This window comes from Agelaius phoeniceus, unplaced genomic scaffold (genome assembly GCF_051311805.1).
Source record: "Agelaius phoeniceus isolate bAgePho1 unplaced genomic scaffold, bAgePho1.hap1 Scaffold_360, whole genome shotgun sequence".
In the NCBI taxonomy this organism is placed as follows: Eukaryota; Metazoa; Chordata; class Aves; order Passeriformes; family Icteridae; genus Agelaius; species Agelaius phoeniceus.
This window is the reverse complement of record NW_027509957.1, coordinates 1861-23376: the sequence shown is the minus strand read 5'-3', so window position 1 is coordinate 23376 and position 21516 is coordinate 1861. Positions and strand designations below refer to the sequence as shown.

The 21516-nt window shown below is 50.1% G+C and overlaps 1 protein-coding gene across 1 annotated transcript; it reads left to right on the top strand.

Annotated features, from left to right (window-relative positions):
* The first annotated feature begins 307 nt into the window (after window positions 1–307).
* On the top strand, window positions 308–21093 carry LOC143693174 (kazrin). The gene is made up of 8 exons (XM_077173186.1): window positions 308–326; window positions 7421–7612; window positions 15990–16126; window positions 16508–16678; window positions 16966–17155; window positions 18034–18164; window positions 18417–18467; window positions 19076–21093. The coding sequence occupies exons 2-8, from the start codon at window positions 7477–7479 to the stop codon at window positions 19241–19243; spliced, it is 984 nt and encodes a 327-aa protein (XP_077029301.1). The 5' UTR covers window positions 308–326; window positions 7421–7476; the 3' UTR covers window positions 19244–21093.
* Window positions 21094–21516: the final 423 nt, after the last annotated feature.

The following is a 21516-nucleotide window of genomic DNA, read 5'->3' as shown; positions in this document are numbered from 1 at the left end:
CGCCGCAGCCGGGGCAGTGCGGGGCAGAGCCACTCCTCCGAGCCGTGTGACATCAAGCGACCGGCGAGGGGTCAAATTCCCGGCGCAGGTAGCGCTGGCCGCACTTCCGCGCGGCACCGGCGAGGAGCCGCCCACCGGGGACCCCCCCGCGGCCCCGGGCCCGCCGTGCCCCGCCATGAAGTCGGAGCGTGAGGAGAGCGCGGCGGGGCCGTGCCGCTGCCAGCCGGGCTCGGCTCCGCGCCCGGCCCATTGTCCGGCTGGCCGGGCACGGCGAGGGGCGGCCGCGGGCGGTGCTGCGGGCAGGGCGCTGTGCTGCCCTCACGCAGGTAAGGGGGTCCGCGGGGGCTCCCCGGGAGCGCTCCAAGCTTCCCCTCGCTGGCTTTGTGCTTGCAGCTCGCTTCCTCCCGGCAGAAACGAAACAGCGCCGGGAGCCGGCGGGGCCGCGGGGAGGGTGGCGGTGGCGGTGGCGGTGGCGGTGGTGGCCGTGCTGTCCCCACAGAGGGCCGGCCAGGGGCTCCCCGGAGGGCCGGGAATGCGGCCCCCGGTGCTCCCCGCAGTCCAGCCTGGCTCCCGGAGGGGTTGGGGGTCCCGGGGCTGCCGCGGGGGTCGCAGCCCACAGCCCATGGCTTTCTGCCGTGTGTGCTGCTGGCAGCCCCCACACCCCCGGCCTGGCCCCCGAGCCGCGCTGATCACCCTCCCGCCGGCCTGCACAGGGGTTTAAACGGGGTTTTATTTACTTACATCCCCTGTGAGACACCCACCAGCATGTGGGCAGGGCAGAGCGGAGACTGGGACACTGCGTGGGGGAAATAATCCTTATTTTCCGGGTGGGGAATGCCAGGGCATGGGGGTAACTTGGCAAGCACATCCTGCCCCAGCTGGGTATGGGGCGTGGGTCAGTGTGTGTGGCTGGGGTCCTGTCCCAGAGCTGTGACCGTGCGGGCACAAGCTGCTGCCTAACTCAGGAAATGGTCAGAATGGTGTTTGCAAGGATTTGCTCTCACTGGATGAAAGCTTTACCCTGAAATTCTTACGGATTTTCTGTGGCCAGATATGACTGCTCACTCCTAGCATTGCAGCAGCAGCACAGGGTGGAAATAAAAGCTTATTTAAAAGTAAGAGATAGGTGTGCAAAGTCAGAATTCATTTTATTAATCCAAGAGGCTCTGCTGAGCACCCTGGTACCCACCTGGGAGGGAGCACTGGGTGTTGACAGCTCCTCTGAGGTCATGGATTGCCTCGGTGCTGCAGAGACTCTGTACTGAGGGATGTGCCTGGGGTGCACAGCAGGGCTGGGCTGAAGTGGTGATTTACAGAAGTCAGGCCCTTGTGCTTATCCCCTTGAGGAGATGATGCTGTGGGGTGGAGAGGGGGCTCATTTCAGCCACTGTGAGTCCATTGTGGTGCCACAGGTGCCAAAGGGAGAAGCTGGATGAATTGGCTTTGCCCCAGCAAGTCCTGGGTTCTCTTACAAATGGTTTGGGTTGGAGGGAACTTAAAGCCCATCTCGTCCCACCCCTGCCATGGGCAGGGACACCTTCCACTATCCCAGGTTGTTCCAAGCCCTGTCCAACCTGGCATCAAACACTTCTGGGGATGGAACAGCCACAGCTTCTCTGGGCAACCTGTGCCAGGGCCTCCCCACCCTCACAGGGAAGAATTTCTTTCTAATATCCCATCTAACTGTGCCCTCTGTCAGTGGGAAGCCATTCCCCCTTGTCTGTCAGTTCAAGACCCTTGTCAGAAGTCCCTCTCCAGCTTTCTGCACCTTTGCAAGAAGGAGGTGCCAAGCTGAGAAGCTACTTAAAAATCAGAGGGGATGAGTTGCTCTTTAAAATACAAACTCAGCTCATCCCTGAGTCTTCAATCTTTATTTTTTTCTAATAAGGTTCTTTATGACCCTTGCATTTCTCATCCTAGGACAGAGGTGTGTGTACATGTATATTTATCCTGCTGATGTTCTGGATAAAAACACACCCTTGACTTGTGCCCAGCAAAGCAAAAACCATCTCACTGTCAAACTCACCAAAGCAGCACAAAATGCAGCTTTCACCTGAGATACTGATTCACCCACACGAGCCTCACCATTTGTTCTGCATCCATTTTTAATATGTCCCCTCCAAAGGCAGAAATGCGTGTACAGCAATCGTGTCAGCTGAGTTACATGGAAAAAAAAGGCTTTCAAATGGATGTCTTTAAAGTGATGCCTGTTCCAAGGCCAGTAAAAGGCTTTGCTGCTGCATGGAGGGTTGGTCTGCTGCCCAGAGGAGTCCAAGATGGGATTTGCAGGAGCAGGAGTGGAAACTTCAGCTGCAAAAGCTGTCTGGAGATGTTCACCACAATTTAAAAAAGAAAAAAATCTCCTTGGTGTTGTCTGTTAACACCCATCAGTGGTTGAAGCATAAAGGATGCAGAATCCAGCAGTGTGGTGGAAGTTTAATGTGATCAACTAAAATATAATTAACAGCCAATTATTTCAGTGAGAATGGTAGTTTTCATCAGTTGGTCTGGGAAATGTTTAAATTGCATTCATTTCATCTCTGCCCACTTGCAGCAGGTTTGCAAGGGGCTGGAATGAGTGATGGGGTTTGCTCATGCAAGGCAAAATCTCCTTCTCCTCTGGGTAGTCAGGAATTACAGAAAGCACCCAATTCCCCTCCCCTCCCCCAAAAGAAAAAGGTTAAAAAGAGGAGGGAAAATTTAAAAGGTACAAAAATATTGGGGGAAAAGTGCTGTGGAAGCTTTTTACATTGAGGTTGTTGCATTTAGGAGGCGATTCCTAATGGCAGATTGAACTTTGCACCCTGATATAGTGACACTGGCAAGGGTGAACTGCAAAAAAAAAGCCTTTAAAAATCTCCATTTCTCCTGATTGCTTTTGCATCATGCTGGGGCGTGTGTGGAGTCCCTGGTGAGGGGCACTGAGCCCTGGTCCCTGCTAGGGAGGGCTGATGCTCACTGCAAACTCCTCTGCAGCTTCAAGCAGGGGCACAGCTCCATCCAGCTGATAGGGATCACATGGAAACCCTCCCTCAGCCATCTGGATGTGGAAGAAGCAGAGGCTGAAATGAGGTTCCTGAATAATTGACCCCATTTTCCCAGCTATTGGAACTTTTCTGTAACGATCTCTAAGAGCTGCCTGCACGTTTCGGGTCATTTATTTGGGTACTTAAACCTGGCACAGCAGCAGGGGTTTTCTCCCCCCTGTTTTAAAATCAAGCTAAAATTTCCCTTTCAAGCTGAGTCTCTTAATGCAAATTATGCCAATAACAGGGGATTTCTCCATAGGACCCTCGTGAGCAGGAGGTGCTGGAGGGTTGGGATGGAAGCTTGGAGAAGAGTGATGGGAGCAGATGCTCCATGCCTGGGGGGGAAAAGTGCTTTGAAGGGGGAAAATTGGTGTGATTTGGGTGGGCAGAATACCAGAGGAAGCATTGGAGTGATGGAAATCCTGTACAAAAGTGTCATTACAGGTGTGTGCCCAGAGAATTTGTGTCTGCCCCATCCCTGGAAGTGTCCAAGACCAGGCTGGACCGGGCTTGGAGCATCCTGGGATAGTGGAAGGTGTCCCTGCCCATGAAACAAGATGAGCTTTAAGCTCCCTTCCAACCCAAACCAGTTTGTGACTCCATGACATTTGCAGGAGCTCTGAGAGGGAGTTGGAAAGAGGGATTTTCCTATCAAATCCTGGCTGCATGGATTGTGCTTTCCAATTTTACATATATATACATATTTAAACTGGATTTGGCTTTGCCATATATATAATAATGTATATGTAGCAAATATAGCTATATCTTGCAAAGCATATTCCTTTTATCTACATATATATGTATATGTCTATCTCAAATTATATGTCTAAAAAGCAAGAAATTTGGATGTATTTGGATGCCTCCATCCTCATCTACTGGTTCATTTTTTTCCCAGGAATAGCCCTTGATGAAGTGGCATGTAAGGAAAGGTGAAAATAAGTTATCAGTGGGAAAAAAAAATATTTAAACTGGATTTGGCTTTGCCATATATATAATAATGTATATGTAGCAAATATAGCTATATATTGCAAAGCATAATCCTTTTTTCTACAAATATATATATCTGTGTGTGTGTGTCTATCTCAAATTATGTGTCTAAAAGAGCAAGAATTTTGGATGTATGGCTGATCAATAATTCAGGTTCTCCATAGGCTTTGGCTTGCAGCCAGCAGCGTGAGGAGCATGGTGCTGCATGTTTCTCTCCAGATTACATCTGTAGCTTCTCATAGATCTCAGATTTTAATCCTTCAGCAGTTTCTGCCTGGATCAGGAGCCGAGTACTAAGTGGGGATGAAATTCCCTTGTTGCCTGTTGAGGAGGAGAGATGCTGTTCCCTTTTTTCAGTGTTTCTAACCTTGAGCATTTTTGGAGAGCTGCACTGGGCAGTGATTGCAGCACCTTGGGCCATACCCAAGCACCCCTCTGGAATTCTTTGCTGCAGAATTCCCCCTGGGCTGTCTGTCCTTGGTCTTGTTTCCCCTCTCCCTTTCCCAGATCACTTCCTGCTGTGCAGGGATTTTCTTGGTTCCCACCAAAATGTTGCAATTTGCAGGAATCCATCGGGATCACTCAACCCTGTGCAAGCTGCCCTGCCTCCATCCTCATCTGCTGGTTCATTTTTTTCCAAGGAATAGCCCTTGATGAAGTGGCATGTTAGGAAAGGTGAAAATAAGTTATCAGTGGGAAAAAAAATGCCAGTTTGTTGCAGCCAGGGGTATTTTGTGGGGCTGCAGGGGGCTTTCTGTGGCTGGGGAAGGCTCTTGCTGGGCTTTGCACACAAAATACTCCACCATGTGTGAGCCCTTCACATCCTCTCAGGGTTCCCAGAGGCTGGAGGGATCACACTGTGTTCCTCCCATCCCTGGGGAAGATCCTGTTGGCCTTGGCCTCCTCCAGTTCTCGCTTTTTGCACGGATTTCAAGAAATCACTTCGGGCTGCACCGAACCCCCCCAGCCTGGAGCTCGACTGTTCCTCATTAGTGACTTTATTGCTAAATAATTTACAGAATGGGGCCTTGCCAGTTTTCATTGGGGAAGCATTTCAAGTATGTGCAGCAGATTTTCTGCCTTCCTGGCGCAGCTGCCGGGGGGGAGCTGCCTCTCCCTGTGCTGCTGCCTCTCCCTGTGCTGCCGCCAGCGTCACCTCCCCAGCCGGACAGGAAACGGCTCCGAGGAAGGAGAAAACCCCTGTGTTCCATGTCCACTTGGTGTCCTCCAGGCTCACTGCTGCTCAGGGGCACTGGGGAAAGGACACAGCCACGGTGGTTTGGAGAGGAAGTGTTTGGGTTTGATTTTTGTTTTGTTTTTCTGGTAACTCTGACGTGGGTGCTGATGGGGGCATTTTTTTCTCCCCATGTCCATGATGCCAACTTAAGAGGATGTGTATTGGCATAATTACCAATACAGATGTGGATGTCTCACCCCTGGAAGTGTTCAAGTCCAGGTTGGACTTAGAGCAACCTGGTCTACTGGAAAGTATCCCTGTCTATGGCAGGGAGTGGGACTGGAGGGTCTTTGAGGTGCCTTCCAGTCCAAACCATTCTGTGATTCTATGAAATCAATAAGCCAATTTGGGATGGGAAAGGGCTTTTCTACACCTGTTTTTAAAAGGGAGGGAAAGCAAAGCCAGACTCTGAAAGTGTTTTGCAGGATGAGGGTGATGGGTGCAATGTGGAAATAGCAGAAAAGCACTTTATTACACTAAACAGTCGGTGCAGCTGTAGGAAATGAGGTGCTGGAGCTTTCCTCCAGTGCCTGCTGTGGAGGGGATCCCAGCTGGGTTCTGCCAGGGTGCTCCTGCAGTGTAGCAGCCTGGAGGAGTGAGCAGTGACTGGGTGTAAATCTGCAAAATTCAGGATTTGAGGCTGTGGATGGAAGCATCATCTTCCCTTTCCCAGTCTCACAGTGGTTTTGTTGAGTGTGCCTTGAGCATGTGGGTGGCTGGAGGCAGAGCTGAGATGTGTGGGAGCTCAGGAGGCTCTGTTGGACCCCAGCCCTGTCCGCGGGTGGTTTGGATAGGAAAGTCCTTCTTGTTTCCTTCTTACTATTACTATTACATGCTAACATCTATTTTTATTTTTTTAATGCTAAAGCCATCACCCAGTGGAGGCTCCCTGCCTCCTCCTAGTGTCTTTCCATCACATCCATCCCATCCTCCTTCCCCAGTCCCAGGTGGTGCAGGTTTGGGCTGTGCAGTTTTGCCAGCAGGGAGGGGCTGCCCTGTCACTGTCACATTTTCTGTAAAAATCCCCTTGCCCAGGATTCTTCTTCTGGGAAGCTGAGAAGCCTCAGGGTAAAAGGAAAACAATGTTATCTCATTTGCTTCTCCTGTGTGTTGCTACTTTGGAATGTGGTTTGGACATTGTTTATCCAACATGTGACCGTTCATTGGTTTCATGTGAATTGTTTTTACTTATTGGCCAATTACAGCCCAGCTGTGTTGAGGCTCTGGAAAGAGTCACAAGTTTTTCATTATTATCTTTTAGCCTTCTGTCTGTATCCTTTCTGAATTCTTTACAGAATCCCAGAATGATGAGGTTGGAAGAGACCTCTAAGATCATCGAGTCCAACCTATGCCCCAACACCTCAACCAGGCTATAGCACCAAGTGCCATGTCCAGGCTTTTTTAAACACATCCAGAGATGGTGATTCCACCACCTCCCTGGGAAAAGCATTCCAGTACTTTATTATTCTTTTGGTGAAAAATTTCCTCCTAATATCCAACCTGTACCTTCCCTGAGGTAGCTTGAGTCTGTGTCCTCTGGTTCTGTCAGTGCTGCCTGGTGGAAGAGACCAACCCCACCTGTCTGCAGCCTCCCTTGAGAAAGTTGTAGAGAGCAATGAGGTCACTCTGAGCCTCCTCCTCTCCAGGCTGAGCACCCCCAGCTCCCTCAGTGGTTCCTCACAGGGTTTGTGTTCCCAGCCCCTCTCCAGCCTCGTTGCCTCCTCTGGATGTGCTCAAGTGTCCCAACATCCTTCCCAAACTGAGGGGCCATAGCTGGACACAGCACTCCAGGTGTGCCCTCACCAGTGCCGAGTACAGGGGCAGAATGAGCTCCCTGCTCCTGCTGGCCACACCATTCCTGACCCAGGCCAGGAGCCATTGGCCTTCTTGGCCACCAAGGCACTCTGCTGGCTCGTATTCAACTGGCTGTCGACCAGCACCCAAGTATAGTTTAGTTTATTTAGTTTAGCATTCTTTAATATAATACAGATCATAAAATAATAAATTAGCCTTCTAAGAACATGGAGTCAGATCCATCATTTCCTCCTTTCGATGGGGGCTCAGAAAATCCCAGCAGCATTTCCCCAGGGTTTGGGTTTGCAGCAGGAGCTGGGGCTGTGCCGGACCTGGCTCTCACTTCCTGACATTGTGTCCCTTCTTCCTGCAGCGCTGCTGCGGGAGGAGGTGGCCCAGCTGCAGGAGGAGGTTCACCTGCTCCGGCAAATGAAGGAAATGCTGACCAAGGACCTGGAGGAGACCCACGGCAGCAAGTCCCCAGAGGTGCTCTCGGCCACCGAGCTGAAGGTGCAGCTGGCACAGAAGGAGCAGGAGCTGGCACGTGCCAAGGAGGCTCTGCAGGGTAAGTGTGGGCATTCCAGTTGTGGGTTTTTCTGGGTCTGGATTGAAGGCACTTGAGACAGGAGTTCATGTTCACACTCAGGTGTTTATTATTTCTTATCAGTGAAACAGTCTCACTGCTGGGAGTTCTGCAGCTTTTCATTAGAAGGCACAAAATGGCCAACAATCTCTTGGTACAAGGGCTTTTAAGACTAAACTGTCCAATTAAGAACTGACACCTGGATTAGTTTCCCTTTTAACCCAATAACTGATCCCAAAAAGCCCCCAGTGCAGACTTTTCTACCCAATTACAAAATGCCACCCAAACCCATGGAGAAGGAGGAAGAAGCATGAAGAAGAAACCCAGGACAACACCCTGTGCCCTCCATCTTGCTGCCATCCACAACACACTAAAAACCCCAAAACCTCAATTTCTCACCCAGTGACACACCTACACTGCTCTCTAGAATCTATTTCACACTTTTGTGGGTTCCAGTCTATCTTGAAGTCTGGGAAGCTTTCTCCATGAATGAGGGTCAAAGTCAGGGCACCCCAGAGCAGACAAATAATCCCAGTGCCCTGGGTTTCCACAGGTAATGGCTGCACCTCTCCAGCAACCTCAACTTTCAAAATGTTGATTAATGAGGGAAGGAAAAGCCATTCTTTTCACTTGGGCTCTGCAGAGTGCTCCTGCTGGGGGCTGGGTGTCCCTGGGACCCCCCTGCTCTCCTGCCCCAGCAAGGGCTGGTGTGGAGCAATGGGCTGGGCAATGGGATGTGAGGGCTGATGGCAGCGCTGCAAAGGAATTCCTCCACCGCTGTAGAGTAGAGCCAAGGCAGCAGCTGAAATGCAGCTGGTGATGGGGTTTGGGTTGGATTTGAGCCCCTCAGACTTGCAGGAGGGAAGCTGTGAGTTTCCTGGTGACTGCAGCTTTCCTTGGGGTTACCTCCAGGTGACATTCAGGGTCTCCTCCTTCCTTCATGGCTGCCTTTGGGGGGTTTTGTGCCAGCTGGGACTGTGCTCCCCCTTCCTTACCAGCTCAGCAAGTCCTGGGACTGGGGTGTGTGGAGCAAAATACAACATTGCAGCTTTTCTGCTCTAAAACCAAGCTGCCAATAAATCCAGGCAGGATGGTTTGTCAGCTGGAGCCAGGGGATGATCCTGAGCAGGGAGGGCTCTCACTCGTCAAACCCTGGCAGCGCTGTGGCTCTAAATAACATCTGAAATCCCCAGCATACCGAGTGTAACTTGCACTTGTCAGCTCATATTTGAGGATTATGAGGAGAAGCTGTCAAAAGTTTTCAGGCTCAGAGGCTGAGCAGCACGTGGGGAGCTGTGGGGCCTCTGCATCTCCCCCTGTCCAGGATGCTGAGATGCTCCGAGGCGCAGGCAATTGGGCTGAGTCAGTATTTGGGGAAAGGACTTCAGGAAATTTTGTTATCACTCTCTGATGTACAAAAATATCCCTATAAAATCAGCAACAGACAAAATACCTCCAAAATCCTGTCTCTCCCCACACCACCAGTGCAGCCTCAGGCAGCAGGAAATTCTTTGGGTTTATAGAACTGTAATTGGAGGAGAAAAACCTTAATTAGGGAATATTTGCTCCATGTGGATGGGGCAGGGGGGGAAGTGCTGATAAATGCAAAATGCATAAAAGCAGAACTATTATAAAACTAGTTACAAAAAAAAATAAGAGTAAGAAGTCATCTCAGAAGCTTCTGTATGTGCTTCTGTGGAGGATAGTCCAGAGAAAAAGTGAGTTTGGCTTGAAGATTGTGAGTATTTAAGGAATATAATGTTGGGGTTTTATTGGACTTTTATTTGCCAATATTCAAGCCTCTGAGCTTGGTTTTCCAGGACTTCTCTGCAGGTGTGGTGGCTAGGAAGAGAGAATCTCAGTTGACACTTGGATGGGCATACAGCAAGAAGCTTTTTTCAATTGGTGCTCCTTCCCTGTCCTGCAATATTGAGAAGCTTCTGTGGTTTTGGGAAAGTTGTCCAGGCTGGATCTGGGCTGGAGGCTCTGGGCAGCAGAGCAGGCTTGGCAGCAGTGACTGAGATGGATAACTTGAAAACGAGCTCAGCAGCTGGAGAGGGAAAAAAATCCTTTTTCCTTTCTGTGAAAAATTGTCCAGAGAGAAACATAGCCAAAAGTGGAGGAAAAACGGCGCCTGGTGGCTGGATCTGCCAGGGGAGATGGAGCTGCTGATGGACTCAGTGGGGAAGTCATGGCTCTGAGTGTGGGATAAGGCTGTGCCAGGGGCACAGGGAGCCTTGGCCACACTGTCCTGTAGTTTAGGGGTCTGTGTCAGTTGTGTCCTGCAGCCAGAGCACCTCTCAAGAGCAGCTCCTCCTCCCAGCCTGCATTCCTGCATCCCCAGTCCCACATCATCCTCACCAAAGGCTGCCCCACACCCAGCAGCAGAGGCTGCAGCATCCCCGTGCCTGCAGCAGCCCACGATCCATGGTGGGTCCTGTGGAATGTCATTAGCAGATAAATTATATGGAAATCTGTCATCATTGCTGGCTCTGAGCCTGGAAGTGCAGTGCAGCTGGTTCAGATGGATCTTGGCTTGCTGGGCCGTGCTGCAAAGGGAAGCACAGAGGGTTTGCTGCTCAGGTTTGCTTTTGGGGGCTCCTGCAGTTTTTAAGAGGCTTTACTTTGCACAACCACACAGGGTTTGCTTTGTGATGGTCTCCATGAAGGTGGGTTCATTGTCCTCCTTTGGAGATGCATTTCCAGCCCTTCTCAACAGCATTTGGCACAGAATAAAGCTGTTAAGCCTGTGCTGCATCTTCCCTGTGCTGTGTAACAAGTCCTTGCTGTGCAGGGTAGGGGCAGGGATCTGGCCCAGCACAGGGGGTGCTCTGCAGGAGCAACTCCACCAGTTCCTTTATTCCTGTCAGCATGTGCTTTGTGCATCTTTATTCCACTTTTTTCCTGGGCTAATTCCATCTCTTGCACTTTTTTTATTCCATTAACATCCAATTAAAATCCCATTGTGCTACACCCTACCTCCCTCTCCACTTCTGCCACGGCTGGGACTCTGAATTGTGCTTGCAGCATTTGTGCAGTTATTATTTCCCCCATCCTGGCTGGAAAGGTGTGGATGTGGTCTGGATTTCTGGTGTGGAAATCCCTGATGGGAGAAGTTGCAGACAGCTTTATTACTGCTGGTCCTGCTGTGGGCAGGGACTGTGCCCAAGTGCCTGGGGGACTTGAGGAGCCTCTTGGCTGGGAGACATCCATGAGCATGTGGGCTAATGGCAGAAACCCCATTTCTGGGAAGCTTTATCCAATATGCTGGAGCTTGCCTCTGGGATTATCACACCGAGAGCAAACCTGGTTTCTGTTTTCTTTTTGATGCCAGCCTGGAAACCTCAGGCTGGCTTTCCCTGCTGCTTGGAAAGGCATGAACCAACTTCGTGTCTGCTCCACAAATGAGTTGTAGCCTGGTTTTCTCCTTCTCTCACCTTCAGCTCAAAGCTGTGTCTCCCCAGGAATAGTATTTGGGCTGGGGAAAGCATCATACAGAGATCCACAACACCCTCAACTTGCTGCAATGAGGGGGTGGGTAGCAAAGAAATGGATGGATGGGTGTCCCAGTGGATAGATGATCCAGAAAATGAGGGTTGCATCAGATGGATATCCCAGAAGGATGTGTGACCTGGCAGATGGGTGTCCCAGAAGATGGGTGTCCCACTGGCTGGATGTCCTGGCAAATGGATGTCCAGCCATGGACCCAGCCAAGGAAGCCATCTCCACCATAAGGACCTGGATCTCTACACAAAACCTGTTTTTCTCCTTTGGAGACCCACCTGGAGTTTTCAGAAGTTATTGATCACCTTGTTGACTGCTGGGTCAGGTTTGGAAAGCCCTTGGCTGTTACCAGCTAAACTCCCTGATGGAGAATTGCCTCACCTCACTTTTTCCTGAAATTTGACATTGGGCTCTAATTTCCTGCCTGCTCCATACCTCCACACCCCCAGGAGAGAGTGCTGGCTCTGCCTGACACCACAGAATGTGGATGTTTTCAGCATCAAGATCTTCCTGCTGGTGACAGCTGCACCGGGGACCTCACGTGGCTCTTTAATTGCAAAGCAAGGAGCAGCACTGCCATGCTGATGTTATGGGTTAGTCATGGTGACAATATTGGATTTCATGGCTGCAAGGAAGAAACAGGAGAAATTAAGTCAATGTTAATGGGACAGGATGGGTTTGCACATTCCTGTTGCACGGGGCATCCCTGGGGTTCCAGCCGTGCTCCCCAAGGATGCCCTGCCCTGCATTAGAAAATAAGTGTGTGATTCAGTAAGTGAGAAAGTCAGCTCTGATTCTGTTCCTGGCATGAAAATTCACATTGTGTGGGGTGAGAGGAGGACTTGGAAGTGGATGGGAGTCATGGGAAGCTGCTCTTTGGAGTTCAAGGGTGTGCTGCATCTCCTGCCAGTGCCCTGGTGTGTGCCTGGACATTGCTGCCTCATCCCAGGAGTGTGAAACTGGGCAGAGATGCTGCTTCTATGGTTCAAGCAGTAGTTTTTCATCTAATAGCACATTATCAAGGCAGTCACACTAATTATTACTCGTGTGTCCTCCAAGGGAACCTCTGCTGGATGGTGGGGCCTCCACCTCATAGGGCCAGGGACTGGACATCAGTGATCCTTGTGGGTCCCCTCCACATCAGGATGTTCTGTAATTGAGATCCCCTTCATCTGACACTATTAATCTCAAAGAGGGAGGGCAGTATTTAGAGCAGCCTCCATCCTGGGGGGAGATGCCTGGGTTTAGGATACAGGAGCTGGAAGCTGTGGGATGGTGAGATCAGACTGGGGCCAGTGGTGGCATTGCTGGGTGGTTCCAGCCCTGCTGCTGTCCCAGACAAGGCTGTGCCTCCCCAGTGGAGCCACTGGATTTTGGCTCCTTACACAGAGCTGGGAATAAAAGGTGCTGAGGGGGTGGATTTTAACTGTTGTGGCTGCAGGAGGAGCCCAGCTCAGAGCTGGTCCCGTCACGTCTGTGCCCATCATTCTTCTCCCAAAGGACTGAGAGAGGATCAAGTGGCAGGAGGTGGGAGCTCAGATAACAACAGGGCAGGGTGACCTGGTGCAGGTGGGGATGGTGGTGGGAGCTGGGGGGGTTCACCCAGCTCATCCCAACCCAGCTCCCCCATCCCTTGATGCCAAGGCTGGGGCTGAGCTGCTGAGTCCAGGGGGGGCTGCTGGGTCCCCCCTCTCCTTCTGCCACGTGCTTTGGAGGGGAGGAAAATGAATAATGCAAGTAAGAGAAGTACTTTCCACTCATGGGCTGGGTTTAGGATTTCTTGCTTGTTTTCTAGGGTTTATGAAGAGGTCAGAGGTTTGTTCAGAGCCTGCTGTGCCAGTGGGCTGGGGGAGTTTATTTGGACACTTGTGGGGGTTTGGGATATAGAAACCTGGCCCTGGATCATCAGATTAAAGGAAAAAGCCATTTCACCTCCTCAGATGGACACGATAGCCAGGGAAAATCTGCTTTATCCCTCCTTGGCTGGCCATGGATTGCAAAGGCTCGTTTTCCCCGACTGAGTAATTAGCTGGGCTTGTTTGCTAAGGACAAATTAAGCTGCTGCAGCAAGTGGGGCTCGGTCCAGGAGCTGCTGGCAGCCCTCACAGCTCACTTCTGCCTCACTTTTTATTTTTCTCCTGCCTTTTTCAATTAATTTCCTATTAATTTGGCTTGGAATGAACTTCTCAAATGACTGATAAATCTTCTTTAAGCTTAGGAGCTAATCGTTCTTGGAGGAAGGAGAGCAATAGAGGGGAGCAAAAAAAAGTCTGTTAATTTCAGCAAATCTCTCAAATATGAAATGCAGTGAATGGTAAATTGTCCTGTGGGGTTAATAGGAAAAAATCTGCTCTTTCAATACCCAAACCTCATAATCTTCTTGTAATACTGATACACTGGCATAAATATTGGTAAATATTAGTATATCAAAGCATATTCAACCTTGGGATATAGTTACCCTTCTTCTAATAGTACTTCAGAGCATTTTCTTCTTTTTTATTGGCAAATGATTAAGTGTTTTCTGTAAATCTTTAAGGGCCATGAACACTGCCACTAATTAAAGGAGTTTGTATGCTATAGGGGACTCACTATTTAATTAAGTTCATTAGGATTCTTTTTGTTGCCTCCAGCATCAGAGATTGGCAAATGTGACTTAAACTTTTATAAGAGCCTCTGACTATCCTTGAGGAAATTAAATTTTACAGATATATAGATACATATGTGTCTGTGAGGTCTGGACCTCACCCCAGTATGGTTCGGTCAATTTATCATTAATTTTTATTTTTAGGAAGTTTTTGGTTCCTGTGAAAGAATTGGGCAAGGGAAGGTGGTGGTTAAGTAGAGACAGGCAGTGGGAAAGGGCTTTTTCAAAGACTTGGGTGTGGTTGTGATTGTTTTTAGAGGGTTTCTGTAGGAATTTCCTAAGATGGGAATAAAGTAAGGGAAGTCCTGGTGTCGGAAGAGGCCGAGCTGTCCCAGGAGGAGTTGTGTTCATTGAAGTGGGCAAGGAGGACTCCCAAGAGCTCCTTGTCACAGGACAATGTGAATTTTTGCAGCATTTCCTACCTCATTTTCTGGTTTTTGGTGTTCTGATTTATCTCCAGTGCTTACTGGCAGAATAGTTGATCCAAAGGGTTTCATCTCTTGGATTTTAACAGATAAAAATCTCTATAGTCCAAAGCATCTCCCTCTTCCTCCACTATTTAGTCTGATTTTCTCCCTTATCTTTTTCTCCTCTCACCTGCAAACCCCCTCCTTTCCTTACAGTACATTCCAAGTACTGGATTTACTGTTCATCTTCCCAGTAAGAAATAGGAAAAAAAAAGTAGAGCAAAACCTGTGCACAGAAGTTCACAGCTGAATAAACCTCTTCTGGAGACTGTGGTTGTCACAAGCTGGGGTGGGGTGTGGGAGCTGCACAGAGCTGGACTGGGGGGGCTGTTTTGATTTTGGGGTCTATCCCAGCACGTGTGCAGGGCATCCCTGCTGTCAGCTAATTCTGACTGAGGGTGCCTGGGAGCTTCACTGCACACAAATAATGGTGCTCTCCCTGCTTACACACAGGTGGAAATGCCTTTGGAGAGTTCCCAGCCTGAGGAGGGTGGGAGCAGAGCTCCCCTGTGCTGGGTGAAGCAAAGGCTCAAAGCCAAGGGTGCCAAAGGTGCATGAAGGAAATTAATTCCCCTTTCAGAGTGCCACAAGTCACAGTTTCCTTGTATTTCTTTCATTGGTTTTACTATCCCCACGTGTTGAGAGCAGCCCAAAGGTTCCTGACGTGCAGTTTAACCCCCAGATGAAATGACTCATTGCAGGGGGCAGAAAACACAGCGTGGGCTGAAGCAGCTGCTGTGATTTCTGTAATCTGATGGAGAAAGGTTGGATGTGTGCATGAAGACAGGTCCCACTCATGATGCTGCATCATCTTCTGGCAGCTTTTGTAGTAGTGTACACAGCCCCTGGTGGCTTTGAGGTGGTTTTGTTTTCTGGAGAGTTTTGGGGGCATTTAGGATTTTTTGAATAACACAAACAACAACTTGCAAGACTCAGTGATTCAATATGATGAGTGCAAGGACAGTCCCTGAGTTAGCAGCACTTGCTCAGGGTGGAAAAGCAGGAATATATAATGAAATATTTGTGATCTGATTCCTAAACTGGGATTATTTTGGTGGGGTGGGGTGTATCTGGAGCAGGGAGCCACGGGGAATTTCTGCAGCACTGCCAAGGACCAGGTTCAGTACTGGGTAAAGCACTGATGTACAGAAGTGACCAAAACTCCTTGTCCTACATGAGATTTCTGTAATTCTCCCTGGATTTCCAGCCTTTCACAGCTGTCCCAGGGTCGGTGGTCAGTGAGCATCCCTCACTGGTGCCATGAGGAGGGGAAACATGAAGGTTTTGGGTTCTTCTCAGGGCTGTTGAATCACCCATCACATCCCACGTGCCTCTGCTCATCCCCTCATCCCAACACAGCATCCCTGAGCTGGAAGGGGACACTCAGGGAGCCGTGCCCTGGGCTCATGGGAGCTCTCTGGAATCTGCCTCACTGCTAAAAATAAACTGGTTGTGGTTTATTTATCCTGGAAAGAGAGCAGCAGGTTTTCCTGCGCCAGGCCCCGAGGCTGAGGCTGCAGTTTTGCTCCCAAACCTCCTTTTCCAAGTTCTGAGCTGCCCCTTGGAGGATGGGCAGTGATGAGGAGCCACGTGATGGGCATTTTGAGGGGTGCAGCGATGAGGGTGAATCGGGCATCTTCTCCCAGCCCAGCCCCCAGAATTCTCATTTTGGTGCTTTTTCCTTGAAAAATAAAAGAGATGGAGCCAAGTGGCTGCCATGCTGGAGTGATCCTCTCTCCCACAGCCATGAAAGCCGACCGCAAGCGCTTGAAGGGGGAGAAGACAGACCTGGTGAGCCAGATGCAGCAGCTGTACGCCACGCTGGAGAGCCGAGAGGAGCAGCTCCGCGACTTCATCCGCAACTACGAGCAGCACAGGAAAGTGAGTGCAGAGCCCACCCCGTGCTCCCGTGGCACAGAGGGCTCAGTGTGAAACCTGGTTTGTAATCTGGCAAAATCCTGCTAAAGACCCAGCTGGGCTCCTGTTGGGGTTGGGATGGACCACAGGAGTTTAAGGTTAAATGGAGGAAAGAGAGCCAGACATGGGGGATTTGATGTAATTTTAACCAGGTGCACAGTGAGCATTTCTTTTTGGGGACCAGTTGCATTCTGGACTCCCCAAAAAGAGTTGATATTCCTGTCAGCACAGAGCTCTTGTGACACCTAAGATACTGCTCGTGGTTGTGTGGTCCCCAATGGGGTTGTGACAGAAGGGTTTTTAGTTTAGATTTCCCCTTCCTGATGGCCACCCCTGTCCCAGCAGGAGAGCGAGGACGCGGTGAAAGCCCTGGCCAAGGAGAAGGATCTCCTGGAGCGGGAGAAGTGGGAGCTGCGGCGGCAGGCCAAGGAGGCCACGGACCACGCCAGCGCCCTCCGCTCCCAGCTCGACCTGAAGGACAACCGCATGAAGGAGCTGGAGGCCGAGCTGGCCATGGTGAGCTGGATCATTTGTACAGATCTCAGTGCTTGCTGCAGTGGTTGCACTACTGCAAAAATGAGAGGAAAATATTCCATCTCTCAAAAGGAGCTTGATATCCTTGGCATGGGGATCACTTAAAAATAAGTTGATATCCCAGGCACAGTTGGGATCTTTGCTTGCCCGGGGGAGGGTGGGTTTGCTGTGAAGTGTGTTGCTGCTTGTTCTGCTGCTCTGGGAGATGTTCACATGGTTTTCCCACTCCACCACCACCACCACCTCAATGTCCTAATGTCCTTCCCCAGGCCAAGCAATCCCTGGCTACGCTGACCAAGGACGTGCCCAAGCGCCATTCCTTGGCCATGCCTGGCGAGACGGTGCTGAATGGCAACCAGGAGTGGGTGATGCAGGCTGACCTCCCGCTGACCGCCGCCATCCGGCAGAGCCAGCAGACCCTCTACCACTCACACCCCCAGCACTCGGCAGACCGGCAAGGTGGGCACCCCTTGGATGGCAAATCCTCAGTGCCAAACCTCTTCTGGGGAGGAAAGATGGTCAAAACCACCCCTCCCTGTTGTAGTTTTTTTTTTATACTTTGTAATACTTTGTAATAGCTTTGGTTTTGTATCCCCATATTTTTCCTAAATGGTTTGCCCCAGATTGTACCCCCTCCCTCTACCTGTGTAATCCCTTTCCTTTGCTGAGATCATCCCCAAATCCCCACCCTGGCTCTCTGTCAGTCACTCAGCATCCCATCCCCTCCATCTAGAACTTTCTGTCCAGGACATTAAGTGATTAGCCAGAGGCTGGGGGTCAACCCCCCAAGTGTTTCTCCATACACTGTCCTAAATGTCCATTCCCCAGCATCCATCCCTTAGGGTCACTTACTGGTTAGTAAAATGTTACCTACTTTAGGTTTACACCTCCCTTTAAATGTAACCTTGGCACCTCTCCCAGGACTTTCAGCAGGAGGCCCCTGAGGTGGTAGGGGCTCCCCAGAGCTCCTGGAATAGACCTTGGATTAACCCCTGCTAAGAGCCAGCCCTTTCATCTTTTGCTATTGTTCCATTGTACCCCCAGGGATCAGCCTGGCTGCCCTCTGTATCCCCAGGGATCAGCCTGGCTGCCCTCTGTACCCCCAGGGATCAGCCTGGCTGCCCTCTGTATCCCCCAGGGCACGAGACAGTGCCCTCCCCACTGTTCACCATCTTGGGGCTGGCTGGGGTTCCCTCAGTGGCACTCAGAGAGACCAGAACAGGTGGCGCCCAACGTGGGGCCCAAACCCACGGCCCTGGGATTAGGAGTTCCATGCTCTTTTGGAAGTGCATCAGAGGTTTGCTGGTGTTAATTCCCGTTTTCCCCCCGCCTTGCAGCGGTCAGAGTGAGCCCCTGCCATTCCCGGCAGCCGTCCATCATCTCCGACGCCTCGGCGGCCGAAGGTGACCGGTCGTCCACTCCGAGTGACATCAACTCACCCCGGCATCGAACGCACTCGCTCTGCAACGTAAGGGCCTGCCTGCTGGGGCTCTGATGCCCTGCCCTGGGGAGATGGGCTCTGGGCATTCTGTGGGCCTCTGCTTCCCAAAACACTGGGAGGCATACTGGGGTTTGGCTGACCTGGAAAGCTGCTGCCCTGGGGTTTATTCCAGCCCAACTGCAGTCCAGCTGCACAAACGCTGCCCTTTGACCTGGGGGTGGAGGATCTTGGGCTGTATCAGGGTTGTTGATTCAATGGATCCATCTCCTTGTGCCATAGGGGGACAGTCCTGGACCGGTACAGAAGAACTTGCACAATCCAATCGTACAGGTAGGGCACAAATCCTCTCAAATCCTGCTTGTGAGACCACTTTCTGTGCTAGAAAGTACTTGGGGGTGATGGGTCAGAGGCATGACGACTTGGGATGAATGGAAGTCATCCTGAATTGTAAGTCTGGGATGTCTCCTATTCCCATAATTTGCCCCCATAGGGATTCACTGAGCTCAGACTATCACAGTGTTGATTTTTTATATGGTCCAGCCAAAGCATGTTATTCTTCTGTATTTGGCCCTAAAACACTGGGATATTTTTGCAATCCAGACAAATGCTCTGATTATTTATTCCCAGAGTTGGAATCCTGATCCAGTTGAATTAAAGAGGCCAAAATCCTGGGCTGTGGAGAGGGGGCCCAATTACACTGCAAATTCCACCACACAGGTTTCAGGAATGTTATTGTATTTTGGACCAGGATCTTAACATTACTTTGGACCTGGATGAAAATATTTTGTGGGATCTGGCTGAAAATATTTTTTGTGACCTGGATCCAAATTTTTTGGGACTGGGACCACATGGTCCCTCACCCTTGATGTGAGTGAAGGGGAAAAATGGTAAAGGAAAATCTGGATGCCTAAACTTGCGTCTTCTCCTCCCTCCCACAGTCTCTAGAAGACCTGGAAGACCAAAAACGGAAAAAGAAGAAAGAGAAGATGGGCTTTGGCTCCATCTCCAGGGTGTTTGCCCGGGGGAAGCAGCGCAAGTCCCTCGATCCTGGGCTCTTCGACGGGACGGCCCCCGACTACTACATCGAGGAGGACGCGGACTGGTGACGGCGCCAGAGCCTCTCCCGGCCCTGCACATGTACATATCCCCTTCCCACAGCCCGTCCCACCTGTGGACCTGTTACCTGTTGTCTTGGGAGCGATGCAGCTGTGTCGTAACTTCAGTTTTTTCCCTTTTTTTCCGTGGTTTTTTTTTTGTTTTGTTTTTTTCCATCCCGGTAACTCCTTTGTTGTCGCTTCAGTTTGTCCGTTTGGGTTGGGGTTTTTTTTCTTGTTTTGGGAGGGTTTTTTTTGTTCTTTTTTCTTGTTCTTTTGACAAAACTTGAAACTTGAAGGACTGCTGTGTCTCTGTAAATACGAGAAATATTGTGCACTTTGTGCTTGTGATGTCTCTTGTCCGAAACCGCTGTTTTCCGGAGCCCAGCCTGCGGGATGTCCTCGCTTGGGGACAAAGGACCTGCCCAGCTGAGGGATCTTAGAGAGAAAACACACAAAAACAACAAGAAGAAAATCTCCTTCGCTGTGATGTCTTCCTGGCCGAGCCCCGCGGAGGCGACCCGGGCTGGTTGTTACGCCTGCCGGTCTGGAAATAAGTGTTTTAACGTTCCTTTTTAGTTGTTTTAATTTATTTGCACAAACCCAGAGGAGCTATTCTAACTAAATTATTGCAGAAGTTTTGGGATTTTTATATTTTTCCACGTCGGTTGGGATGGGGCGGGGAGGAGGAAGGGGGTGTTTGTACTGTACTGTCCTGGGAAGTTGCTGTTGGGGGAGATTGGGGCTGTGGACCCCCCAGCCCGGGCTCCCTCAGCTGCCCCAGGAGCACTTAACGCCTTGGAAAACGCAAACCTAAACACATGCCGGGAGATCAGATGGGGGCAAGCTGGTGGGAGCTTTGCCCACTGTTTTTCCCTGCTTTTGGGGGGTGCTCACCCTTTGCTTCAAGTAAAATTTAGGGGGATCCGGCACGAGCTGGGAGAAAGGTGATATCCCAGATATCCCATATCCCAAGATGTTGCTCAGATAGGGCCGGCCACCCCGCTCCAGTTTGGGGTGTTACTGCCGTCAGAGGGGGCTGGGGAAATCGGTACGAGTCCCCACTAGGGAGGTTTTTCTGGCTCTGGGGTGATTTGGAAGCACAGGTGGAGCTTGTTTTTCCAAATTCCTTGGAAATGCCCCCAAACCGCCCCCCGGTGCGGCAGCCGCTTCCCCTCTCCACTAACACGTGCCGCGCTCTGCTTATGCCAAGATAAGTACCTTATGCTTTAATGCTTACAGTATAATTTTAAGCTCTTAAAAAAAATGTATTAAGATTTATTTAATGAACTATAATAGTGTATTATTTTTCTTAATTCTGATACATGCGCCCTGGTTGAAAAAAAAGGGTATTTTGTCTTAAATCACCGAACTAAACCAATGCCCTCGCGCTGTATATTCCATTCCAAGGGATGATGCAGAGAGGCCATGGAGGGGGTGACAGAGGGACCAGCCCCCCCAGGCTCTCCTGGGGTGGCAGGGCAGGCTTTGCCCCATGGCATCTTTTCTCTGCAGAGAAGCATTTTTATATATTTTGTTGTTTTTTTGGGTTCTGTTCTGTTTGTTTTTTTCTTTGTTCTCCTTGCGTTTTTTATAATTTAAACTCTAAACCACCAGAACAGATGAGCGATCTCCTTGTTATCGAGTAGTTTCCTTTGCATTTCAGCTTTTTTGTAAATTAGGAAGTAATTCTAAAAATTACTAAGAGGATGATTTATTTAAAAGAGAACTTTGCTAAATAGCATATGAATTATGGGTAACATTAGATTTAACTTTTCCCCCTGTGAGCGGGGGAGAATCCTTGAAGGCATGGATGCAAATATAAAATTATAAAAGATCTAAATAAAGCTTATTTTAAAGTATGGATGAACTCCATGTGGTTTAATTGGAGAGCCTGGATGGGTTGTTGGCATCTCTGTTGTGGCACCAGGGTGCAGGACACCCCGAGTGCTGCATGAATTTCAGGGGCTCCAGGGTGATGGGAGGATTCAGGAGAAGGCTGGGCCAGCTGTTCCCAGGACCAGCTCCCAGCCAAATGCCTGCTCCTGGATGCAAGAATGCTGGCAGGAGGGTGGGACTGTCTGCATCCATATGAAATGGGGATTTCAAGGGTTTAAGGTAAGTAAGGACAGACAGGAGATGTCCCATTCGGCTATGGAAAATGTAATGGGAAGGACTAAGAACAGTAGAAAGGATGGAGAAATCAGAAAGTGTGCTCCAACTGGAAAATGTATTGTTATCAATGTAGAGGTTGATAAATTATTATTATTGTTACTATTATTCAG